We start from the raw sequence: 23,853 nt of genomic DNA on the forward strand, positions 1-23,853 counted from the left end.
ATGTTCAAAAGAGTAAGAGACTGGTAGACCACAGAAGACTTTCTAGAATCAGAATCACAGAATATGCTGAGTTGGAAGGGAACCACAAGGATCATCAAGTCCAACTCCTGGCCCTGCACGGGACCATCCCCAAGAGTCACACCATGTGCCTGAGTGTATTGTCGAAATGTTTCTTGAACTCTGTCAGCCTTGGTGCTGTGACCACTTCCCTGGGGAGCCTCTTCCAGTGTCCAACCACCCTCTCAGTGAAAAACTTTTTTCTAATATCAAACCTAAACCTCCCCTGATACAACTTCAGGCCATTCCCTCAGGTTCTGTCACTGATCACCACAGTCTGCCCCTCTTCTTCTCCATACAACGAAGTTGTAGACTGCAATGAGGTCCTCCTCCATCTCCTCTTCTCCAGCATGAACACACTAAGTGACCTCAGCTGCTCCTCATACAGCTTCCCCTCGAGGCCCTTCACCATCTTCACTGCCCTCTTTTGGACTCTCTCTAATAGCTTAATATCTTTCTTATACTGTGGTGCCCAAAACTGCACACAATATTCCAGGTGAGGCTGCACCAGTGCAGAGCAGAGCTGGACAATCACCTCCCTCAACTGGCTGGTGATGCTTTGCCTGATGTCCCCCAGGACATGGTTGGTTCTCCTGGCTGCCAGGGCACTGCTAACTCATATCCAACTTGCCATCGACCAGGACACTCAGCTCCCTTTCCATGGCACTGCTTTCCAGTACCTCATTCCCCAGGCTTATGTACATCCGGGGTTCCCTCATCCCAGGCGCAGAATCTGGCACCTTCCCTTGTTGAACTTCATAGGGTTGGTGATTGCCCAGTCCTCTAATTAGCTGGGGTCTCTCTGCAGGGCCTCCCTGCCTTCCAGGAGTCAACAGCTGCTCCCAGTTTTGTGTCATCTGCAAACTTGCTTAGCATCCCTTCCAGTCCTGTGTCCAAGTCATTTCTGAAGATGTTGAAGAGCACAGAGCTCAAGATGGAGCCCTGTGAAACCCCACTAGTGACAGGTCACCAGTCTGATGTTACCCCATTCACTATTACTCTCTGTGCTCAACCACTGAGCCTACTGCTCACTGCGTGATGTGTTTATCCAGTTGTGTGCTGGACAGAGCATCAGTTCCCAATCAAAAAGGCATGCTAATGCTGGAAGAGGGGTGAGGGGTACCAAAACTCACATAAAATGATCACAGTTATAATTCTTAATGACCTTAATCCCTAGTCAGACAGTTAAACCTCAGACACAACTATATTGGTGTCACTGAGCCATTTGGGCTGATCCCATAACGAACCTTTTCTAATACAGCAGGTGGGCCCAGTGCAAAGGTGTGTATCTCGGTGTGGTCTGCATCTGTAGGAGTGACATGCCTTCTCACAGTACTAAAAAAGGGCATTGCTCCCCTAAAAAACACCCTGGCCACCAAGCATGGGAGTGGTTTGCAAAAGGGAGGGCACGTTAACCTGACCCAGGGGGCACAAGGTGTCTCTGAAGGGGAAGAGGGTGTTAAGGGGGAGCAGAGTGGCAGCCAGGAGGAAGCAATGATGGGGAAGGGAGCTGAGCTACAGGTGCTGGAGCACCCTGGAAAGCCTCTGGGTGAATGGGAAAAAGAGATGGAGCCTACTGGGAGGTCAGAAACCATCATGCATCTTCGTTTCCCTCTCTCTCACCTTTTCAGTAAGAAAACTGCAGAGGTCCCACCAATCCCCACAAACAATCATGTATCTTTTCTCAGATTTGCTGCTCTGCTACTTCTCCTGGGAGGTGTGTCATCCTCCCAGGCTCTCCAGCTACTGACACCTCCTTCATCCCCATCCTGCCCGCCCCTAGGTGCATTCCCCTCACGGTTTGCACCCACTGGATCCCACCCCACAGTTCCCACGGGCATTTCACCACAAGAACACTTCACACAGACTGTCTCTCATACTGAGAGACATCCTCAAATTGGGAAGTGGCAGAAGGAAGCAGGGAGAGTGACATACACACGAATCAGGTCTGAGCACAGGCTGCAGCAGCACCAAACCAGCCTAGGAAGTGCCCAGCAGTTGGTCTCCTTCCTGCAGCTCCAGAACCCACTGACTAAAGCTGTAAGTGATTCAACTTCAACATGCATTTCTGTATTTTTTCCAGTGTAGATTACAATTCAAAACAAGTCACATGCAAACTGCTCACTCAGGGTCCTTTACCCTCTTTGCTCATCAGGGCTCCGTTGCTCGCACCTCCACCCCAATCTCTCCTTTTGCTGCCCTTGTGGTGCAGTTGTTTCTGCTTCAAGTTCACGTGCACCCTTGTCCCTGATCCCTTCCCTTGGCTATATGCATTTTGAGATGAAACTAATGAGGTACTATGCTGGTGGCAAGCAGTGTTTGTATTTTAAAATGCAAGCACCCTCATTACTCACAGACAGCAGAGCTCTTCTACCACCACCCTACAATTAAGCAGTTCTGTTTTTTTCAAACAAATGGAAATGCCTCCTGAAAAAGTACAGGCTGCTTGTGGAGGCTGGGTGTAAAAATCTATCCTACTGCATCCATATCATTAACATTGACTATTACCACTCAGAACTAGAAGAAACAACATCACAGACCTAATGCAATCAGCAGTCTGCCAGATACTACTGGCATTACCACTGGTAAAGACAAAGCAAAGCAAGCCCCCCTCTTTTTTAATAAGAAGTATCACCATGAAATTGTTTAACTTGCTTAAGGGTAGAGGAAGCTAAACCTTACCAAGAAATAAGCATGTGTACCAGCTTGTATCACCACCAGTTTGGTCCTAAATGTTTAACAAGGAAGGGCCGTGTCACAGTTGTAACACACTTCTAGGATTTTACACCTTTTTTGAAATCACCCTAACAGTCAGATACAGAGATCAAAGAAATTTAAAACCATTAACAAGAATTGCTACTGGCAAAACAAGGCAGATTGGAGAAATTTTGAATCATCTTTACTGATACCACATGATTTCTCTCTGCCTTTGCCCTCTCACAGCCTGAAAGTTTATATTTGCACAAGTCCTCATTTTATCATTTTATACACATGAATACAAGCAGAAATAGCATTGGGGTAAAAATTCTTACCAGTAAATTCTGGAAATAAAGAAAACAGCAGATAGGAAGATAAGGTGTTGGGAGAGCTTTTTAACTGACACAGCTTTGCAGGCAAGAAGACTGAGACAACAGTGCTGTTCTGAGAAAAAAGAAATGGTGGAAATAACCCCAAAAGAGAACTAAGGCCCTGGAAAGAGCAATGAAAATGCAGAAAAGATAAGTAGACTGTGTCACCTATACAATCATCATGTGACTCAGGGGTATGGCCAACTCTCTTCTTTATAGTTTTTAAAATAACATGCATGTGCATTTACAGTCTGCCAAGTTTCGGCATATTAGACAAATATGTATGTAACATACACAAGCATCATCTATTAATATCTAGATAACAAAAAATATCATGTGCCTCCATAGATTCCGGTCAAGAAACAAATGGCATAGCAGAAGAAAGCCCTCCCTGGGTGTTGCAGCATTGATGTCACATTGTAGCAGGCAACAAGCACTGCTCTAAGCCTGGTGAAGTGTGGGATCCTGACTAACTGGTCTGGCACCAACACAAATTATTCCTTGTGACAAGAAGACCAGACACATTTGGTCAGATGACATCTCATATCCAGCTTCTCTCTGCAGTAACCACTCTTAACAAAGCTAAGTCACAGTCTCGGAATGGAAAATGTCCCTCCTACCCTCCTCTCTTCCCTCCTCCTTCCTACATAAACTGATGACTGAGGTGGCAAGTCATCTTATGAAGCACATCTTAATCAAGCTCTGCAACAATACAATAGCAAGAGGCTCAAGAAGATGATTATTTTTCAAAAGAAATACCATGTGTGTACCAGGTGTACAATGTAAGGACTACTACAAGCTCCAAAAAGCTGCAAGAGATGTACCAGCAGGGTTTAGAAAAAGCTGAAAAGGACATCCTGATCAACTGAATGAAGCCTCTCCCAGGCAACTTATGACAGAACAAAAGGACTCAAGATGCACCAGGGTAGGTTCGGGACGGACATCAGGAAGAAGGGTGGTTAAGCATTGGAACAGGCTGCCCAGGGTGGTGGTAGAGTTACCATCCCTGCAAGTGTTCAAGAAACAACTGGATGTGGCACATAGTGCTATGGTCTAGTTGATATGGTGGTGTTCGGCCAAAGGTTGGACTCGAGGATCTTGAAGGTCTTTTCCAACCTTAATGATTCTAACGATTCTGTGATTCTAAGTCTGAACTATGCAATCAGAAGCATATATACCAGTGGGAAATAATATCAAAGCAGAAGCAACATAATGTAAACAACACAATAATAATCAGCTCTTGCAACAAGAAGATGCAAACAAGCACTGAATAAACGCAGAGGAACAGCTACAGTTTCGGAGGTACATCATCGAAGACTGCAAGCTCATACTGGCGTGTCTACACTTCAGAAGTGTAGGAGGCAAGGGAAGAACACGTTTGCATTACCCCATAAGGCAGCACACAGTATCTCAGAATTGAATCTCTTCTTGTATTTGCGAATCTCTGGTGTATCACTCTGTGGCCGAGTATTCGTGGGATTCACATTGACAACTGATCCTTTCCGTGTAGGGTCTTGCCTTATTGCTTCTGATCTCATTGCTTCACTAGAAAATCCTACTGAAAAAAAGAAAAGTGCATGTAATATCCCTCAAGTGCTAAATTCTGGCCATATACTCTTGACATTATACAACCCAAATCAGTAACTGAGAATACTGAGAAAGTCTTTCTTTTTGTAAGAAATGTAAATGGAAAAAGAAAATAAACTATGCAATCCATTGCAAATTAAATAAAAAGCATGATGGTAACATTCTTAAGTACTTTAAAGAGTCACTGAACCCTTTTTCAATTGTTGTCTTCAGCTACTTTACTTACCCACAGAAGTCACAGTTGTCCCACTAGATGGAGAAATCTGTAGTAATCTGGGGTCTATAAAAGGTGTAAAGGAGGAGGAAGATTTGTGTTTCTGGAGTGTGTTACTAGCGGACTGAGTCTGCAATGTAAATTTCAACTTTATTAATATTAATGACAATAAAAAGCATGGATAACAACAACCAACGTTTTAAAGTTACTACAGAATTATGCTACAGAACCTCCCCAAACCTTTATACTTCCTTTATAGATACACAACGCACTACAGGCACCACACCTGAACTAGATACATATGCACACCACACATGTTACAGCAAAATGTCATCCCTGAAACTCAGCTGCTAGCAAAGCCTTTTACAACAGGTCACTACAATCAAGCACAAGGGGAATGTCTCTCCTTTTAAAAAATCTGCTTAAATGGAGGTATACTATTTTATCTGCAAGTTGTCCACTACCTACAGTTTTTGAATTTATGAAGCATCTCCTGAATCAAGTTAGTTTAATTAATTATGAAGTTTGATCTCTTGGCTTGTGCAACAAAATCAGAACCATCTGGGATCAAGCATTCACTTCTATTATGGATTATGTTTCATTGTTTGCTACTGTTCATTCTCCCTATTTTGTTTAACCTGAGCCTCTTGCCAGAAAGCTGCAGCAGGTTCTTCCACCTTTATTTGACAAAGCAACGTATTAAACCTGTATCGAACAAAGGGGCTCATTAGTGTGGAAGGTGTAGCAAACGGTGACATGACACTATGAATATGTAGTGGATAAAATCACTGGTGCTTGCTGAGTTATGAGGCCTAAACATGAAAAAACATAAAGAAAGAAAGAAGTGAAACAATGAACTGTTAAAAGTGGAAATGAAACGACTTAAAAACTCTTGCCAGTTTAGTATTATAGTGACAACATTGCATAATGAAGCAGAACGGGACAAGTGAAAAAATAGTATATATATAAAGGGTGTGCATGTGGGTAAGTTATACCAAGCAGTACTGGATTTTTGCTCAGCTTTATGCAAATGTAGTTATGAGACACTTCTTTAGCATCAACTAATCTTCAACTTATGATCTTCCTAAGCCTCTACTCTGCAGAAAAACCCTAGAAATTTGTCTCCAGAGTGTATTAGTCCCCTGCACAGCTCAATACCAAAAGGTTCCTTCATCACCAGGTACTGCCCCAGTCTTCACTTTCTAAGCTGAGTTAAGTGAACCTTGCTTACTCATTGCTTAGATCAAAGTAATGAGCAAGCATATCTCTGGATCAATCAACTGATCTCTATAACCTACAAGTGTGCTTTTAGAAGGATCAAAGACCAGTGAAGCATATCTGAAAATTAAGTATTATGCTAAATGAATTTCCAAGAGGAAACGCTCCCTCCCACCCTCTGGTTCAGAAGCATTTTTGATTATGTGGTAAACGCGTGCATTGCCATCAGCCTACCCAGCTCACTGCAACCTCTCCTCATCACAGCACTTGCACACCTACATGGCAAGACTCTAAGCAGCAGCTTCTCTTCACCAAGTTTTGCTCCCCTGTACCATTCCCCTGCTTAAGAGGTCCACCCTGTAAGCCAGACTGGCCACCGAGCCAGGAGTAGAGACACCATATCAGGCTCCTCGCTTACTGCTAGGGTTGGTAAGAGCCAAACGATGCCCTTTGTTCATTCACATGTATGCCTCTTCTCTGCTGTGAGGGAAGGACCAGGCTTTCCCACCAGCACTTAGTAAGGGAAGATACTATCCTAGGATCAGCCCAGGAGAGCAAGAGGGAGCTTCCCCCATGGTGAAGCCTTCTCTACCTAGACATAACCAGTGCTGGTGAACAGTCATCTTTACACAGCTGCTTTTCAGAATACACACATACTTGGAAAAAAACCAAATATTTTCCCCCATTCATTATTCCAAAATAACAATATCTCAGGTTTTACAACCCTCCCAGGCACCCCCTGATTTGTTCATTCAGCCCATGTGGCAAGGTTTAAAGAGCAAAATCCCTCTGCAGCTGCTTCCTCTCCCAAAAGGTGAGTTTCCACAAGCAGCTCCTCATATGTGTGGAGTTACTAGTCCAGCCTTTACTGACAAAGCCAAAATTAACTGCTAATTCTGAAGAGGCACATTGCTTGCAATTAGACTGCTCCCGGAATAAAACAGAATTTAAAAAAAAAGAGTATTGGCTTGAAAATGCTAGTAGTCAAGTTTAGTTTAAAATGAATACCATGCAATTAATGACTCACTAAAGGAAGCAAAATAGTAAACTGGCAAGTTTGGCGTGGGACTGCTCTACAGTTAAGGGCTTCTTACACAGAACTGAAATGTGTTATTTGGAGGGTGGGAACAAAGGTGACAAGAAAAAAAAAGCAGGGGAGATTGGCTGGAGTTCCTTTGCAAACTAGCTACTAGGCAATGCTGCTATAACCCTACAAAAGCAGCCAGCTGTGGTGTAAGACATACCTCATTAGTAGTTAGCTTGTCCTGGGGTGTCTGTGGGGACATGGTGGGTGTCGGCTGGCTGGAGGATGGGGAGGAGGAGGTGGAGGAAGTGGAGGAGGAATGGCTTTGCTGTAAGAGATCTGGCAAGAGGTGAATGCGACCGGCAAAGCCATTGCTCTCATGATGGCTGGCACGCTTTTTGTCAACTGTACTCTGTAGAAAAAACAGGCACACTTGTCTTGCTCAAGTGCTGCTTAAAGGTCTATATCCCTAACAACCTCTCTCCTTCTCTCCCTCACTTCCTACCTTTTCACATTTAGTTTTTAATTTATTTTTTTAAATAAGCTGATAATCCATGCTTTGATGCCTGGATGGAAAGGGAAAGTGGGCAGAGCTACTAGTATTCATCAAATTCCCACCTCTTCTGGCAGGAAAAAGCTTGGTTTGTGTGGTTGACTTGCACAGCCAGTTTCACCAATTCACAAAAGAGTGACTGTGCTGCTAAGTCCGACACCACAACAGGGACAAGCACATTTTTGAGGGTGGGGCAAGGATTTCTTTCCCTATTGTTTTGTTTAAAATTAACTTAGATCCTATAGAGACAGCAGTTTGGACTTTCTGGAGAATGCCTGCAGATAACTATTTAAAACAATAACCATGAAATCTTAGTTTTCAAACCAGAGGGCTCAATTAAGAAATTGGCATTCAGTTGTGAAACTCCGAAATGCGATTACTGAGGAAACCCCTATAAGCTAGCACGCTCATTAACACACAAGCTCATTTAAAAGCAGGGAATCATTATATTTTAGAGGCACAAGAATGCAGTATTTTCAGAATCAAAGGAAACAACATAGCACTCTAGCTCTGTCCACATTCTCTGCTTCACCACCTATTCTACTTCTCCCCCACACCAACCGTTGCGTGAATTTGTATGTACATGTGTGTGTATGTTATTTGGGTGGTCTGTATGCCCTCAACTACAGCTTCGAAACAATTTTAAAAAGTCCTGAGTGCTCCCACCCCTGTCTCCCTCCTAGACCCACTCCTGAGACACATGTTTGGTCCTATGGTAAAACTAAACTAAGTTCTTCCTCCATGTACTTGCTCCACACACCTGTAGCTTTTCTACCCTTCTCTCCCACAGACTTTGAGATATTCTGCATGGTGCTGCCATGGGTGTCACCGGAAAGCATGCAAAACAGAAGCAAGGGCTACTCTCCTTCTTGCATGCATCAAACATCTTGCTCATCTGAAATCCACTACAGCTGTGTCTTGATAATACGAACAACAAATATAATGTAGAAACAGCATGGGTGAATGAGCGAGTGGGTTAATGAGCACAGAAAGGGTGTAGCACTGCACAGGGAAGGAAAAGCAATACCTGTCGAACAATTAAGGTGCCCTCCTTCGAAGGAGTCAAGGCAGGTTCACTCTCCACATCATCGTGGACAATCATGGTTTTCACTGACTCTGTTTCACCATTGCTCAAGTTCAACGTTGACCTGTTTGGCAGACAAGAAATAACTGGAGTGAGATAATAGCACTACTGCCCTAGCTGTCAGTGCCCTGCATCAAGGCACACTGAAAATTAATTTGTATTGTGACCAGAGTGGAATATTTACAGTATAACCTGCCTAGAAAAGCCTCTCTATAAAAACTCCACAAAACCAAACAAAAACCAAAAAAACCAAAAAAATACACACAAAAAAACCTCAACAAAAACACAAACAAACAAACAAACCCCCAAACCAAAACAAAAAAACAAACTAAACAAACAAAAAAACCCCACCAAAATACTCAACAACCTTTTCCTTCAATCCCCTACTAGGGAAAACAGATGCAAAACACTGGTAGAAGAACTAACACTGCTCGGACATCATCTGGTCCAGAAGTAGATTCATCTGCTCCTTCTTGTTCCATATCATCATCTTCCTCATCTGTTGTCCCTGACTCCTCACTTGAGGAGGAGTAGTCTGTTACTTTATGTGGAGGTCGCACATCCTCCACTGCTCGCAATTCCTTTGCCAATGCAGTTAAATCCTGATGGGAGAGGGGAGAAAAAAACCAAAAAACTTGATGTTGTGACTAAGAGAGAAGAAGAGTTTGCAAGACAAATGCCCAGGATTAGTGCCCAAATTTTCTCACTTGTCTGCTGCCATGTTTCCATTGTCCCAGCTGTAGTTTCCTCAGACTTACTCATTCCTAACAGTTATGAAAACTCACTTTCTGATAAATTAAAGCACCACAAGAGTCAGCCTAAGGGGGTCTTGCCATATCATAGAAAAATGTGCATATTCTGAATCCCAACTACCCTGCTTATGACTTCAGTTTACTCTACTGTACCATCTGAAGGACATATACAAGCACCAAGATCCACTCTCATATGGTTGACTGTCACAGTTTATTTTCCTAAACTTTTCAGGTTAATAGCACCCACCTACTATCAGAAGGGAAGGACCAACCTCTATGTTTCTTTAAGAAAGCTGACATATTTGGGTGCTAGGGCAGTATCATAAGAGATATGGCAAGAGAAGAAAGTTGTAAGGAAAGTTGGAAATACCGTGAAAACCCACTGAGTTTCCCGAGATACAACTGGACACACAGTTGTAGTCAATTGTAATAGCAGCCAGATAAATGACATGTCAGAAATCTTTCACAGAAAGTAGCAACAATTTAAGGTCTTACCACTTCTCCCTGCACCATTCAGCCCAGTATTGGCACATTCAGGTCATATGCACGATCATTGATCCAGCCCCAGGAAGGAAGCACAGGATTGAAAGAGAGAAAGGCAAAAGTTAGGAAGAAAGAAGAGAGTAGAAATCAATCCCAGAAGCAGAGCAAAACCTAATGTTTAAAGTACTGTGATGTGTGCGGGCAATTGCACAGCTGAGAACATGCTGCTATACCCACAGTCAGAAACTCAGCTCAAGCTGAAGTTCATCCCTGAGGGCACCATGAATAGAAGCTCACACCATACTTTTTGTGAGTCCACCTAAGAGAGAAGGTGGACAAGGGAAAGTGGATGCAACTTACAGCAGGCTTGATAGGTCTGAAGACTTCCTTTTTCTCTTCAGGCTTTTTAGGTGCACTTTCATGACGCTGCGACGGCGAACCCTCTGATTTGGATGATGCTGCACGTGCCAAGACCCCAAAAGGAACACCGAACAAAACAGATTAGGCAGGGAGCTAAAATATGATTTTCTTACTTCATTTTGGAGAGAGGAAGAGAGGTGAGAAAACTATCAGGTGGTGTCTGACTGCATGACCTAAGTTTCACAAGTTCACTATTACACTGTCCCTGAAGGACTATACAAAAAGACATCATTAGCTGTGATTTGTATAGGTGCAACTGACCTATGACTGAAGCCAAAGTAAACAGTCACACAACTGCAAATCAAAAGACTCAAGTGTGGCCGCAAGCTGCAAAACCTCCATCAGCATTCAATGTAGCCCAGCTGAGACCTATCTACAGCAGTCTGCACCCTGCCACCACCAAGATGACAGGCAACAAGCATCAAAATGTGCCCTTGCACACATAAGGAAGGGAGCTATGAGGGCATGGAGACTGGGATGTTTGCACATAGGAAAATGAAGCAGTGACTGGATGCAAATTAAAGAACAATTAAACTCTTTGACAACGACTTCTGTGCCTGCTGCCTTTTGGAAGCAAGGACATACAGCCAAGGGGGTAGAGGAAGCTAACCCATCTTTGACACTGCATGCTCAAAGGTCATTTCACATGGGGGTTAGCATCCTTAATTACTGAGCGTTTCACAGCTTAATAAACTTAGACACACAATGTTACAAAGGGTGGGAGAAGGACTTACATCTCATCCGGAACCGCTCTCCAGACCCACTCTGAGAGCCGGGGTGGGAGCCAGGCTGTGAGCCAGAGTTGCTTGAACCCGAAGAACTCCCACTGCCTGGCCTTGGTACGAGCTTCTCCACCCTTTCCCACAGCAGACGAGGCTCTATATTGCTGTATCGGGGAGAAAAGAAATTATTTGTCACACACTTCAGTTCCAAATTCCTGTTTCTAAACTCAAACATCACTCTTCCTCAGTATTTCACTAATAACTCATCTGAAAGAACACTAAGCTGAGGGCACCAGTGATGCTGCACAACCCAGGCAGTGGCTCCCTCTGCCATTGGCTCCCTCTACCTTATTTATGATGGTAAAAAAAACCATTTAGGTGAGTATAAGCTATTCTTTATATATGGAGATATCTACTTGCCATTCTTATGTATCTAACCTAAAGTGGACAGTTCCCTCAGCCTGCATGCAGCAGGTTTAAAATTAGCTCCGAAGTCCCCTGGGCACCCAAGCCCAAGCCAAAAAGAATACCAGAATACCTTCACCCCCGTCTAGTGAGCCAGTTCCAGGGGAGCCTGTCCATTTTGCTCTGCTGAGCTCAGACGTCAGTCCCCTCCTCCCCCTTCCTAATCTCAGATGCTCTGTGTAACAGCTCATGGATGCTCTTCCCCCTCCTGAAGTCTGGTTCTGGCCAAGATGCCAGCAAGTTTCTGAGATCTCTTCACTTTAGATATTACAAACACTTCTGCTGCCAGTAATCCCCTGCCAGTAATGCCCGAGTTGACCTGTGGCATCAAAAGGCAAAATGTTCATAAATGGCCACATTTTTTTCCAAAATCTTAAGGATATTGAAATTACTGCTAAAGTTACAGGGCAGGCAACTCAAAGGAGGAGAGGGAAGAAGAAATTTTGCCAGTCTTAGTTGACACGTGGGCTACATCAAGGGAAATTAATATTAATCATTACTGAAAAAGGATCCAACATCATTTTCCTTTCATGTCCAACAGGTATTGGCCAAAAACTGCCTGGAAATGTCTGATTTCCCATGAGCCTCTTTCTTCCAAATCAAGAAAGGTGAGGACATTAGGCTTACAAACCTCGTGGAGTTTCTTTGACCTGCTTGGTTATTCTGTTGCCCACTGCCCTGCAGTGGAGAATCACGGCGGGACAGGACTGGTGATCGGGACGTTGTTCTCACAGGTACCTTGGGAGAAAAAAAGACTGTGTTAAACCCACGAAGAGGAGAGAGAGAAGAGGAAAATTAAACCTGTCCTGCCACAGAATATATTCTTAAGATTTTAACACTTTCTAAGTCCAAGCTAGCATCAATGACCAAAAGCAGTAAACAAACACCCATGAAACCAAAAGCCTTAGCTGGGATGCTATTCAGAATTTGAAGAGAACACAAAGTTTAGTCTTAACATTAAATAGTGTTTAATAGTTACCACACAAACACATACACGCCCCACTACCCTCCCAACTACTGAGACATTTAAAAAGAATATGGCATTTTGACTGAAGCAGGGGAGGCACAAAGCAATTTGCTGAAACAGCATGAGAATTAGGAGAATAAGCTCAAGGGAACCAAACAAATGCCCGGGAATGGATCAGCAGAAGGCAAAGACTGGTGGGGGAGCAAGAATATACTCAGAAGAAGCAAATCCCAGTGGGGGGATGGGAGGGGAGAGGAAGAGGAAATATATTGAATGTTTCCTTTTTGTTCAGTTCCATCTCAATTTTAAATAAATGTATGATTCATAGTTTGGGTTGCTAACAGATGAAGAGGAAAATTAACTCTGAGCAATAACCTCAGGGATATTTTAAATTCTTTTCTGAATATGGCAATGACCTGTTAACTTTGCATAATAAATTGTTTCTCTGAAAAAGCTGCATTCTGTAAATAATTTCCAATTTTATATGAAGCTTCAATATTGTACTTAAGGTTGATTGTCATTAACCCATTGACTGAACATCTACATTAGGATCTGCCTTCCAAAATACTGTTACCAATGCTGGCACAAGGGCACAGTCTTCCCAGTGCCCAGGGTATCACATTCTTAAGAAAATCATAATTAATAATAAAAAAATAGCACACATCTGTCTTTCTACTCCTTACCCTTGGAGGCACCTCGTCACTGTCTGATCTAGCCCAAGCCTTTTGGGTGGGGTCGGGTACCTCCGACTTAGAGTCAGAACTCTGATTTAGCACTTCACTGCGTGAAGGTGGATATGGGTCCTGGGAACGAAGATGGTGATGAGCAAATTTGGGAGAAGGGTCACTGAAGGAATGGGATCGCGAGACAGGGGAAACATTGTTCTTGAGAGATGCCAGATGGGACCACTGTACCTTACAAGAAAACAAAACATAAAACATTCAATGCGCTCAGTATAACCGGCTTTCCAATTAACACAGAATAAAGGCAGGTGGGGTGGGCAGAGACAAATTGGTTATGGCATTAGGTAAGCGTGGGGTGGAATCAATGCACTTAAAAGCAAGGCAAGCGCCCAAAGAACGTAACAGACTGAAAATACAGCACATATGCATTTTCTGTGAGATATGCTCTCCACATACACATACACTGGTGCCCAGAAGAAAACAGGACCCAATATTTGCTCAATGAGACTGAGTCCAAAGACCACTCAAGAAAGAAGTCGCCTTCGATTCCCCGATCTTCAGTGGGCTTTGACCAGGTCTCATGGCAGCACTGGTGGGCTGGGAAATTTGAAGTGAACATCCAATTGAAGAAAAGTACAAAATTAAAGAATGCTCTGAATTGTGCAAACCAAAAGACATCTATGTTTCCTAATAAATTAGGAACTAGACACAGTTCCAAACTTTTGGTGAAAGACCATAACACAAAGCCTTTATTCCTTTACAGTCATTGCAATATGTATAAAAAACATAATCTATATTGTATATATATGTACATATATATATTGTATAGATATGTACAATACTTACACCATATATGTACCATATACTGTACATATATACATATTTAGACACAAACTACACACACACACTTACATACACACATATTCAACTACATACATTAAGAAGGCACAAAGTGACTCCAGAGTCAAAATTCCATTGGGATTTCCACTGAAATCCCTATTGACCCTTCAGCATGTTTCCTCCTTGTGTATAAACCTGTCAGAGTTGACTTCTGAAACTAAGGAAGAGGAAATGTCCTAACTGAGGAACATACTGTTTCCACACCTAGTAATTAACCAAAACTTTGCTTTCAATCCCAGTTTCAGTAGGTTGGATGTATTTATTTTTGTATGATTATTATTTCCTCAATTTTAATACACACAGCTGTTGAAGAGCCTGATTATTCTTAATATGAGTGGAAGACACAGACTTTAAAAGTAGCTGGCACAGAGAACATGAAGATACAAGTCCAATATTTTGAAATAGTCATAGAGGTTTGAATATAAGCCAGGAATTAATGAGTAAGAGATGAAGTTCTGTCCTGATTTCTCCCACTCTCCCGTCTGTTCAAATTCTCCTGTTGCCCAAAAGAGTTGCAATACCTAGTCACAGTCAGGGATGTTGTTAGCTTGCAGTGTCATCAACAGACTTTATTTGAAAGAAGAAAATTCTGCATGGAAACAGGAACTGAATGCAGAAACATACCATTTAATTTAATACACCTAAATTGCTCAGAATTTATGGGCTATATCTAAGTTTTAGACAGAGGTTACTTTTTCAATTCATGCCAGAATTCCTATGAGATCAGATATTAAGATCTGGAGGCTCTTCATTAGAAAAAAACAGAACAACAGCTGCCATGCAGCTCAGTGGTTTCAACCTCTTTTTGATTTTCCAGAGGTGGTAGAGAACTCTGTTTAGCAGCTGACAACAAACTTGCTTTTCTTAGTCATGTTTTGTAAATCTCTTTGAAACCATGCTCATACTATTAAAACCCACTTGTTTGGTTAGCTTCCCTCAGCAAGAATTTTAAAAACCAAGCAAGCTCACTTTTTTTCTGAGCATCCTTTTTATTAGTAAATACATTGCACAGAGCAAATTCTGAATTGTAAAAGTGTTCTGCAACTGTCACCAGCGTTTAGTCCATGTCACTGTTGCACAGATAATAACAGAATGCAACAGTTCTAATCTAGCTCTAACATTAAAAAAACACACACACACCCCAAAAAAACCACCACAAAACCCAAAAATCCACCAGTTTACCAATAAAATAAGCAAAAAGAGATAAAGAGCAAATCTAGTGAATAAGCTATGTTGTGTAACAGTGCTACCATTTACATAAGACTTCCTAAGTGCCAACATCGCAAATTTGAAGAAAACCTGTTGGGACTTCTGCATTTCCTCCAGGCTCGCCAGGATTTTCCTGGGCACTTACCTGGGGCTCCATTGGCCTCTGCAGGGCAGGCTGAGCAGGTTCTGAGTTTCCATTGGAAAAGGACTCTGATCTTGAAGGCACTGGTGGCTCCAACACTTTGCCCATCTGTTTAGACTGTGCTTCAGGGGAGCCCTGATTAGTTTTTCTAAACCTCTCTTCCACCTAAGCCAAAATAAACAGAGGTTAAGCCTTGAGTCAATAAAACCAATTACAGTAGAAATACAAAGGTGAGTACCACTTTTCTTTATCAAAAAGAAACCAAATACATCTGGGGTTTAGCAGGACTTTTTCCCTACCACTTTTGCCAGCACTGTAAGTTCACTGAGTGAACTACACCGAAGTGGTAATTGTGCCAATACAGAAAATCCATACTGGAAAGAGAGGAGATATGGGAGGCAGTTAGATGCGAGATAATATGAAGAAAGACCATTACTGGGCTTCTTTCTGCCTAGTATAATTATTACCCATCAGTATTTTCCCCACAAACAATAAAAAGGATATACGAAAACAGAAACAACTTTACAATATAAAGGTACATTTCCCACTACTATCCCTTACTTTAGTTACCTACCTTATGAAACCAATGGTTTTGGATTATCTGCTTTCTTGTGCTTCTCTCTTTGGCAAAGGAAAAAGAGATAGGAGGATATACTTCTCTACCAGGTAATACTGGAGCCTGTTCGGCTTTAAGTACAAAACTGTAGGACTGATCATCCTCTCTCTTATCAAATACTCCCAACACAACCTCATAGGCTGCAGAGGACAGCCCCAGCAGCTTGTTTCCTGTTCTCAGGAAGGTGCAGAAGTGATCATACATTAACGTCAAGAGTTTGTTGAAGGAAAGACTAAATCAGAATGTGCTTAGTCCTCAGAAGAACATCAAGCAAGATCCTCATGCCTTCTCAGATCTTCTCAAGATCTTAGCCTTCTCAGCCTTAGATCTGATACTATTTTATATCGCATTCGAAGCTACCCTAATCCCCACCCTAATTCTAATCACACGATGAGGTAGCCAACCAGAACGTTTAAGTGCTGGAATCTACCTCTTATTTTATACACTAATTAGCTCTCTCCCCCTACTGGTAGTAATTCTTTACCTTCACACTCAAACAGGAACTATACACATGACTATTATAAAACTTTCACACTCACCTCTTACAAACTCCTGAACAGGCCTCATATCAAGTCTAGCCCTATTGCTTGCTTTCATAGTAAAAGCTCCCCTTTACGGTTTACACTTATGACTCCCAAAAGCTCATGTAGAAGCGCCAATCGCAGGATCTATACTCCTAGCTGCGCTCCTCCTCAAACTTGGGGGATATGGCATTATGCGTATCTCAATAATTACAAACTCCCTATTAGACTACCTCTACTCCCCATTTTTAACCCTAGCCTTATGAGGGGCACTAATGACAAGCTCCATCTGCCTACGCCAAATCGACCTCAAGTCACTAATCGCCTACTCCTCAGTAAGTCACATAGGTCTAGTCATTGCCGCAACAATAATCCAAACCCACTGATCCTTTTCAGGGGCCATAATCCTAATAATCTCACATGGTCTCACCTCTTCCATGCTATTTTGCCTAGCCAATACAAACTATGAACGCATACATTGACTCTTCCAAGGCCACAGCATTGAGAACAAAGTGACAGGTATGAAGGGCAAGAGACAGAGAGAGGCTATAGGCAAAAAGTAAATATCCTCCTCAAATTTCCTAAGACCGTCTGTCACTGGAACCAGGGCAGCACGTGCAATTCTGCCAGAGGAGCTGCCTCTGAGGAATGCTAAACTCCCAGAATTTTACCAAAGCATCAAAGATCAACATGGTAGCTTGGGCTGATTTCATGTGCTTTAAACCCTTGTGCCTGAAGCACAAAACCAGTACTGGGGTGGTTTCCTAGCAGTGACAGTCTAGAGAGACTGGCTGTCAGAAGACAGAGGCAAATTTCCAGGACTCCTCACTTCAGCTGGGCTGCTTTACAAACCCAACCTGCATCTGCTTTCCAAAATTTGAGGATGTAACAGTTTGCCTATGGGAACAAGTAGACAAGCTTCTGCCAGGTCTACACAAAATACACCACGTCTTGGGAAGAACAAGAAGAATGGAAGTAAGCATCTTCACCGTACAATTATTTTCACCACCGTGTTCAAATTCACAGAGTCATCCTTTAAAGTTTAAAAAACAGGTCAGACTTCTTGTTATGAATAGAACAAGGAAAAGCCCCACGTCCTTCTGTCTGAAGGAGCAGGTTTTCACATCTCTAGCGGTAGATGATAGGAGGTTTCTTCCACAAAGCACATGAACTGCATGAGCCACATGTCTTCAAAACCAGACAAGAAGTGGGAAAGAGACAGAGAGCGCATCCCTGGATAGAAAACCACACTGTTCCACTCATCTGACTGTCTGGACCTGAAAACGGTATTAAGCTCCAACCTCCTCGCTGCTTCCCAAAGCCAATCTTAGAAGTCCTTTGCCTTATATCCTCATTGCTACTGCAATGAGTTAAAAAACTGATCACCATTAGACTTTGCCAGAACAGGAAAGTTAGTCCACTTCAGCTTATCACCCCTATGGTCAGCATCTCCACATATGGACACTTTGTCTGAAAGTATGAGGCACAGAACACTCATTCTAATTCGCTATTTTATGTCAAGAAAGATGTCAGAGTTAATGCCTGCTTTTAAGATTAACTGGTGTCACTCCCACTGCCAGGCTATACTTCTACTACACTTTTTAAAAAGACTATTACACAGCAAGTTCTGGGAAGATTTGACTACTAACCAACATTTCTGTGCCTTCATTCATTCTAGCTAGAGTAATCTCAAAAGAAAAAGACTACAACAAAAAAATAGCTGAGTCCCTGGTTCTTCTAATGGATGTAACACTTGAGTCTTCATTAGTTTCTCTCCTTTTATACTCTGAAAGGAAAATGGAGCACATACAGTTCTGCATCACTCCAAAGCAGCATTCAGGCCAGACAGAAGTGCTGGACCGGCACTATGCTTTCATTGAGATGGGCCAAGAGAGTGCAACAAGGACCAGAGGGCTGGTTCCATGTCTGCACCACTACATACCAGTATGTCTGAATTTATTCCAAGTAAGAGAGATGTACCAGATACGTCAACCATCAAGCAGAATGGATGAGATAGCACAAACGTGGTTTATGAAAAACTTGGACAACAGCATCTAGAAGAAAATGAGTTTGTGTCCACCAAGCCCAAACAGCAATACTTCAAAGACTAAGAAGCACTACTGGATGAAGGCAAACCAAGAGCTATTTTATCATGTTCAGCAACCCCAAGGATATTTTTTGTTCTTGTTCCAAAATGTATTTACCTAGTTCCCACAGGCTGCTGATGAATGCCTTCAAGAGCTTTGACTAGCATTGCCCAGTCTGGTGGTTTGCGGGAAGTATGGCACTCAAGGGAAACATAAGAATAAGACCACTGAAAGAATGCCAAGTATGCATCAGAGGCAATTACTTGCTTAGCTTACCCATGGACCAATGGAGACAGGGGACCACTCACTGAAACTAACAGCACATTGGTGACTTCTGATTGATTTGTGAGTGCCTGAAGTCCAAGAAGGCAGTACCACAAAGTTTCAAAAGAGCAGGACGTGATCTCAGAATGGAATACTTAACACTTCAAAAATGAAATTAATGAAATTCTGGTTTGTGTTCACGAGAAGGAAATTTCGAAGAGCATATGTCAAAACATGTAAAAATGTGCTGTGTGCAAATATCCCTTATACATTTGTGCTTTCCAAATGACTCTCAATTTCCAATCACCAGCACTTGCCAGAGACACAGATAGCCAACGGCACCAATGCTTCCTACAAAAACACATCTGATGAAGCACAGATGTAACTTCCTGATGTGATGCTTCCAAAACTAGGTCCCTTTAGTCTGTAGCCTTCCAGACCTTCTTTCCAACTTTTACATATACTTCAAAACACTGAACTTCAGTGATTGCGGCAAAACTAATCAGAAGTAGCTCTCAAGTTTGGAAACCAGTGGCCAACAATTTAAAGTATTCTGCCTCTTATGCGTGACGCTTTGGCCTCCAACTGTACTGTAGCAGAACTGCACTCATGCTGATGCAAACAGGCAGAGGAACAGTTAGCAGATTCCTGCCCACAAGCAGGACTTACCTCACGTGCTCTTTCAGCAGGCTCATAGTGGGATTTTGGCTCAGGGGTATGATAGCTTTGTTTATTTCTTTCTTGCTGCTGCTGCTGCTGTTGTTGTTGCTGCTGCTGTTGCTGCTGCTGCTGCTGCCGCCTGTGATCGTGCTGCAGCGACAGGAGGTAGGCTTGCTCCTGCTGCAACTGGCGCTGGAGTCGCTCTGCCTGTCGGTGTTCCTCCATCTCTCGCCATCTGTATTCCTTTGAGAGAACAGGTGAGTAATTCAAGACATGACACTGACTGTATGTTGGACGTGTCCCTATCCATCCCATTAAAAAGGCACCTTTCTGGTTGCTGTTGCGACTTTTTTTGTTTGTTTGTTTGTTTATTTCATTGTTAAAGTGTAACCAAGAGCTAAGTTAGACCCATATGGCTTGTGTCTCATGTTGGGAAAGTCAAGAGAGTACTGCTAAGCTTGACATGATTGGAGAGTTATGTCAAAACTGATTTTTATTAAGGGGGAAAAAAAAGAGTTATTTATACTAAATCCAGTGTAAAGTTCATAAAACAATGACTTAGACCAACACTAGGCCATTGTACCCTGGGGTGGATTTACATATCATGTGTGGTTTTGATCTGCAACACAAGCACTCTAGTTCTTCACTGAATGCCAAGGTCTGTTCAGAAACTTGACCACCACACTAGAGCTGTTCCACTTTAACATAAAGCCTCCTCTTACTGCCCAGAAAGCAGTGTGACCATACAGCACTTCTCATATGTGCCTGTCAGCCCACAACGCTTGCATAAATGGCCTTTTAATCACGCTCCTTTGTTGTCATACTGTCAGTGCAGCTGTGCCCGACTGAGGGAAGCCTAGTACTGACCAGATAAATGGATCCTATAGCTACTGAACAAAACAGATACAGTGCTTTACCAGTAACATGGCCTGCTCCTGGAGCAGCTGCTGCTGTAGAATTTCCAAGTGCCGCTGCTCCTCTTCTAGCTGTCGCCTGATATACTCCTGTCACATAGAAATTACCCAGCAATAAATTTATTCAAAAGGAATGCATCAGAACCCCCTGGGTGGAACACCACACGCTACTTCCCCAGTTCAGCTTTAATGAGAAATGCACTTCAGGATGGATTAGTGCCTGCAGAACAATTTAGGAAGCCCTGCCTCCTAAGCATTGGATTTTGGCCCCTTCTGTTCTGAAATTTGCACTCCTGCAAATGTTACGGGCACGGGCCAGAGCTCATTTATGTATTTTGGAAGTGGTTTCAAGAAGCAGCAAAATGCACTTGAAGGTTTTGGAAAGTTAAAACACAGCAAGTCTGATTCAACACAGCCAATACAAAGTCACATGCAAGTTGTATTAAACATTAGTGTGTTGCACTGGTGCGATGAACTGTTAGCAACAGCTAGAGCCAGGCATAGTGTAGGCAGAGCTGGAGCAAGCTCCCCCAAAGGGGCTCTGCCAAGTGCAGTTGGGACCTGCCCTGCCGTCTCCCCTGCTGCCCTCACCAGAAGCTTCTCCTGAGCAAACACTGCCAGCCTTGCTGAATTATGCGATGGTTATGACACAAACAAACATCCACCAGGAAACAGATATTAGACCAAACTCGCTTGCTCTCTATCCATTTCTTCACCTGCAGCCTCAATAGGTCAAGACATTTACCCACTGCTTCACCTACCCTCTGGAAGAACTCAAACTCTGAAGCACCAAACCCAAGCTGGTAACATCCTATCATGCAATTAATGGAAGTATGTAACATGTGCATGCGCGCACACACACAAGCACACGCACACAGTTACAGTGTATGCATAAAGAAATTAATGGATCAGTGATACAATGATGGGAGTTATAGAAAGTCTTGTGACAGACCGATGAGATACACTATACTGTTGTTACGCACATTGGCTGAGCCACAGTTTCAGTTAACAAAATTTCTAAGAGGAGACATGTCTTTTCTTCTAGAAAAAAGAATAAAAATTCAGAGTGGTTCAGCTTGGCCACATCAATTAACCATTTGTCATTACCGGCACTGTGCGTAATTAGCATTTCAACAGTTTAAAAAGCAGCTGGGGGAATACCCGGTGTCTGCCCAAAAGCAAATTGCTATGCAGTAATTAGAGATTTTCCATATATTTATTCCCATTTGTTAGTCTTCTCTCCTTTTGACTCAAAAATCTTTGAAACATACACAAACACAATAAAATTCCCCAGTAACACGATCATCAACGATCTCAAACACAGTGACTTTATGTAAGAAAAAATTAAGATGTATCAGGGCCAAACTCAAAATTACTGAAGTTAATGAGAAATTTACAATCAGTCTCTAGGACAGAAGTTTTGGCCTTTTATTTGGGATCAGTATTTTGCAGTACATGCACAGTAAGTATTGCCCTGATTATCACCCTGATTAAAGTTATTAAGGGATTTTAAAACATGCAGATTTCATGCATAAATATAGCAGCTGAATTTCACAGTTTAACAGGTTTCTCACCTGTACTTTCAATATATTAAGGGCATACTGACATAACTCAAGATATACTTGGTGCCTGAACTGGCATACATTATTAGAGCTCATTTTAAACAGAGAGAGTAATTGTATATTTAAGTTTCAAGAAGGAAAACCCTCTGCAGCTCAAAGATTCCTTCTCAAATTCAGAGTATGCAAAGTTCATGACAAGCCTCTGACCAATTCTGGGTGGCAGAAGTTGACATGCAACAGAGCTGCCTTTCTCTTGGGAGGCCTTCTGAACAGGGGCATGTCCTGCAAGAACCACTGATCCAGCAAGACAAGCCTAGAAACAATTTTCAGCCCCAGTGATGATTTTGCCAATTCTAATGATTTTTAGTCCAGCCCAGGGGCACAAGCTGAATTTAGAATGAGTACTGCAACAAGACTTCTTTTTTTTGAGGGAATATTGAGTCTGCCAGAATTTTCCATAAAGCGCTACGATCTATGTTAGTGCATTTGCTGTCAAAGAAAACAAAGATGAAAGAGTTAGTGTTAGGTTGCCTCTAAGCTGCTTTAGGCTTACTAATTTCTAAAAAATTAAATTAGATTTAGAAGAAACAAACTTATTGCACATATATCTGTATCATGGACTCACCTGCTCCCTTTCTACCCTCCTCTTTTCCTCCTCTGCTCTTCTTCTCTCTTCCTCCTCCTTACGCCTCCTCTCCATTTCTTCCAGACGTCTTTTTTCCTCCTGTTCTCTCCGCCTTTGCTCACGCTCTTGTTGCCTCCGAGCTTCCCTTTCTCTTCTTTGTTGCTACAAAAAGGGAAAAGAAACCACAAAGTTTTACTTTTGTTGTTATCAAAGAAAGAGGTGGGGTTGCTTTCTATAGTGGAGTGAGGACTGGCAAGTTCTGCAACTGAGTGACAAAACATTTTATGCAAGTGTTCCACCAGGAAACTAACTCATAGCCAGCACATACCTATCTCTGAAAGCAGCCTCGCATACTCTCTCTGGTTTCTTCATGCGCACACACAAAGTCACATACCATGTTCCTGACAACCAAGGTGTGGAAGTGCACTGCTCTCTTCAAGAGAGGCTAACACTGAAATCCCAATCTTTGAACAACTGTTGAATTCAAATCTTAATAAGCGACAACTTCCTTGACATCAGCAAATTATCTACATGTTGCCAAAAGTGAATTATCAGCCCTACTGAATCAGCTAACTCAAATGACAACTATCTGAACTTTATGTAAGTAACTTCTCTCTTAAAATAGTTCATGGTGTGCTAAGAACTTGGTGGTGTTGGCCCAACGTCCAAGCTCAGTTTAACAGACTGCCCAAACTTTGCCTAAGAGAGACAAAAGGCTGACCAATAACACCTCAGCCCCTCCCAGAACATCAAAAGCACCTATATGTAAAAGAGGAAAAACAGCTGAACTAAGCTTTTACACAGATAAGCTTCCACACATGACCCAAATACAAACTGGTGCTGATAAGTCTGCTCAGGTCTGAAAATAACCTGGAAAACAGCTCTAGAAAGCATGAACTGATTCATTTATGTCTACAGAGCACTACATATGACTTCAGAGGAGACATTTTAAATGCCCATACAGTCGTGACCAACTCCTCATGCACTTCAGCAGAAGCATCCAGTTACTCCACCTACCTCAAAATCCCAGGCAGCCTCCCACAACTGCCTAAGTGT

General features: G+C 42.5%; 1 protein-coding gene across 1 annotated transcript in view; it reads right to left on the reverse strand.

Annotated features, from left to right (window-relative positions):
• Positions 1-23,853, reverse strand: part of MAP4K4 (mitogen-activated protein kinase kinase kinase kinase 4) — a 171,824-nt gene that overhangs the window by 18,179 nt on the left and 129,792 nt on the right. The window contains exons 12-25 of the mRNA XM_029964800.1: positions 22,798-22,959; positions 20,614-20,700; positions 19,706-19,939; positions 15,552-15,713; positions 13,298-13,528; positions 12,279-12,385; positions 11,195-11,346; positions 10,401-10,498; positions 10,053-10,061; positions 9,232-9,407; positions 8,749-8,869; positions 7,389-7,580; positions 4,939-5,056; positions 4,513-4,683 (exon numbers count right to left, since the gene is read on the reverse strand). Coding sequence (XP_029820660.1) covers positions 4,513-4,683; positions 4,939-5,056; positions 7,389-7,580; positions 8,749-8,869; positions 9,232-9,407; positions 10,053-10,061; positions 10,401-10,498; positions 11,195-11,346; positions 12,279-12,385; positions 13,298-13,528; positions 15,552-15,713; positions 19,706-19,939; positions 20,614-20,700; positions 22,798-22,959 — 2,020 coding nt within the window. The remainder of the gene's footprint in view (positions 1-4,512; positions 4,684-4,938; positions 5,057-7,388; positions 7,581-8,748; positions 8,870-9,231; positions 9,408-10,052; positions 10,062-10,400; positions 10,499-11,194; positions 11,347-12,278; positions 12,386-13,297; positions 13,529-15,551; positions 15,714-19,705; positions 19,940-20,613; positions 20,701-22,797; positions 22,960-23,853) is intronic.

This window comes from Manacus vitellinus, unplaced genomic scaffold (assembly GCF_001715985.3).
Source record: "Manacus vitellinus isolate BGI_N305 unplaced genomic scaffold, ASM171598v3 scaffold_7_pilon, whole genome shotgun sequence".
In the NCBI taxonomy this organism is placed as follows: domain Eukaryota; kingdom Metazoa; phylum Chordata; class Aves; order Passeriformes; family Pipridae; genus Manacus; species Manacus vitellinus.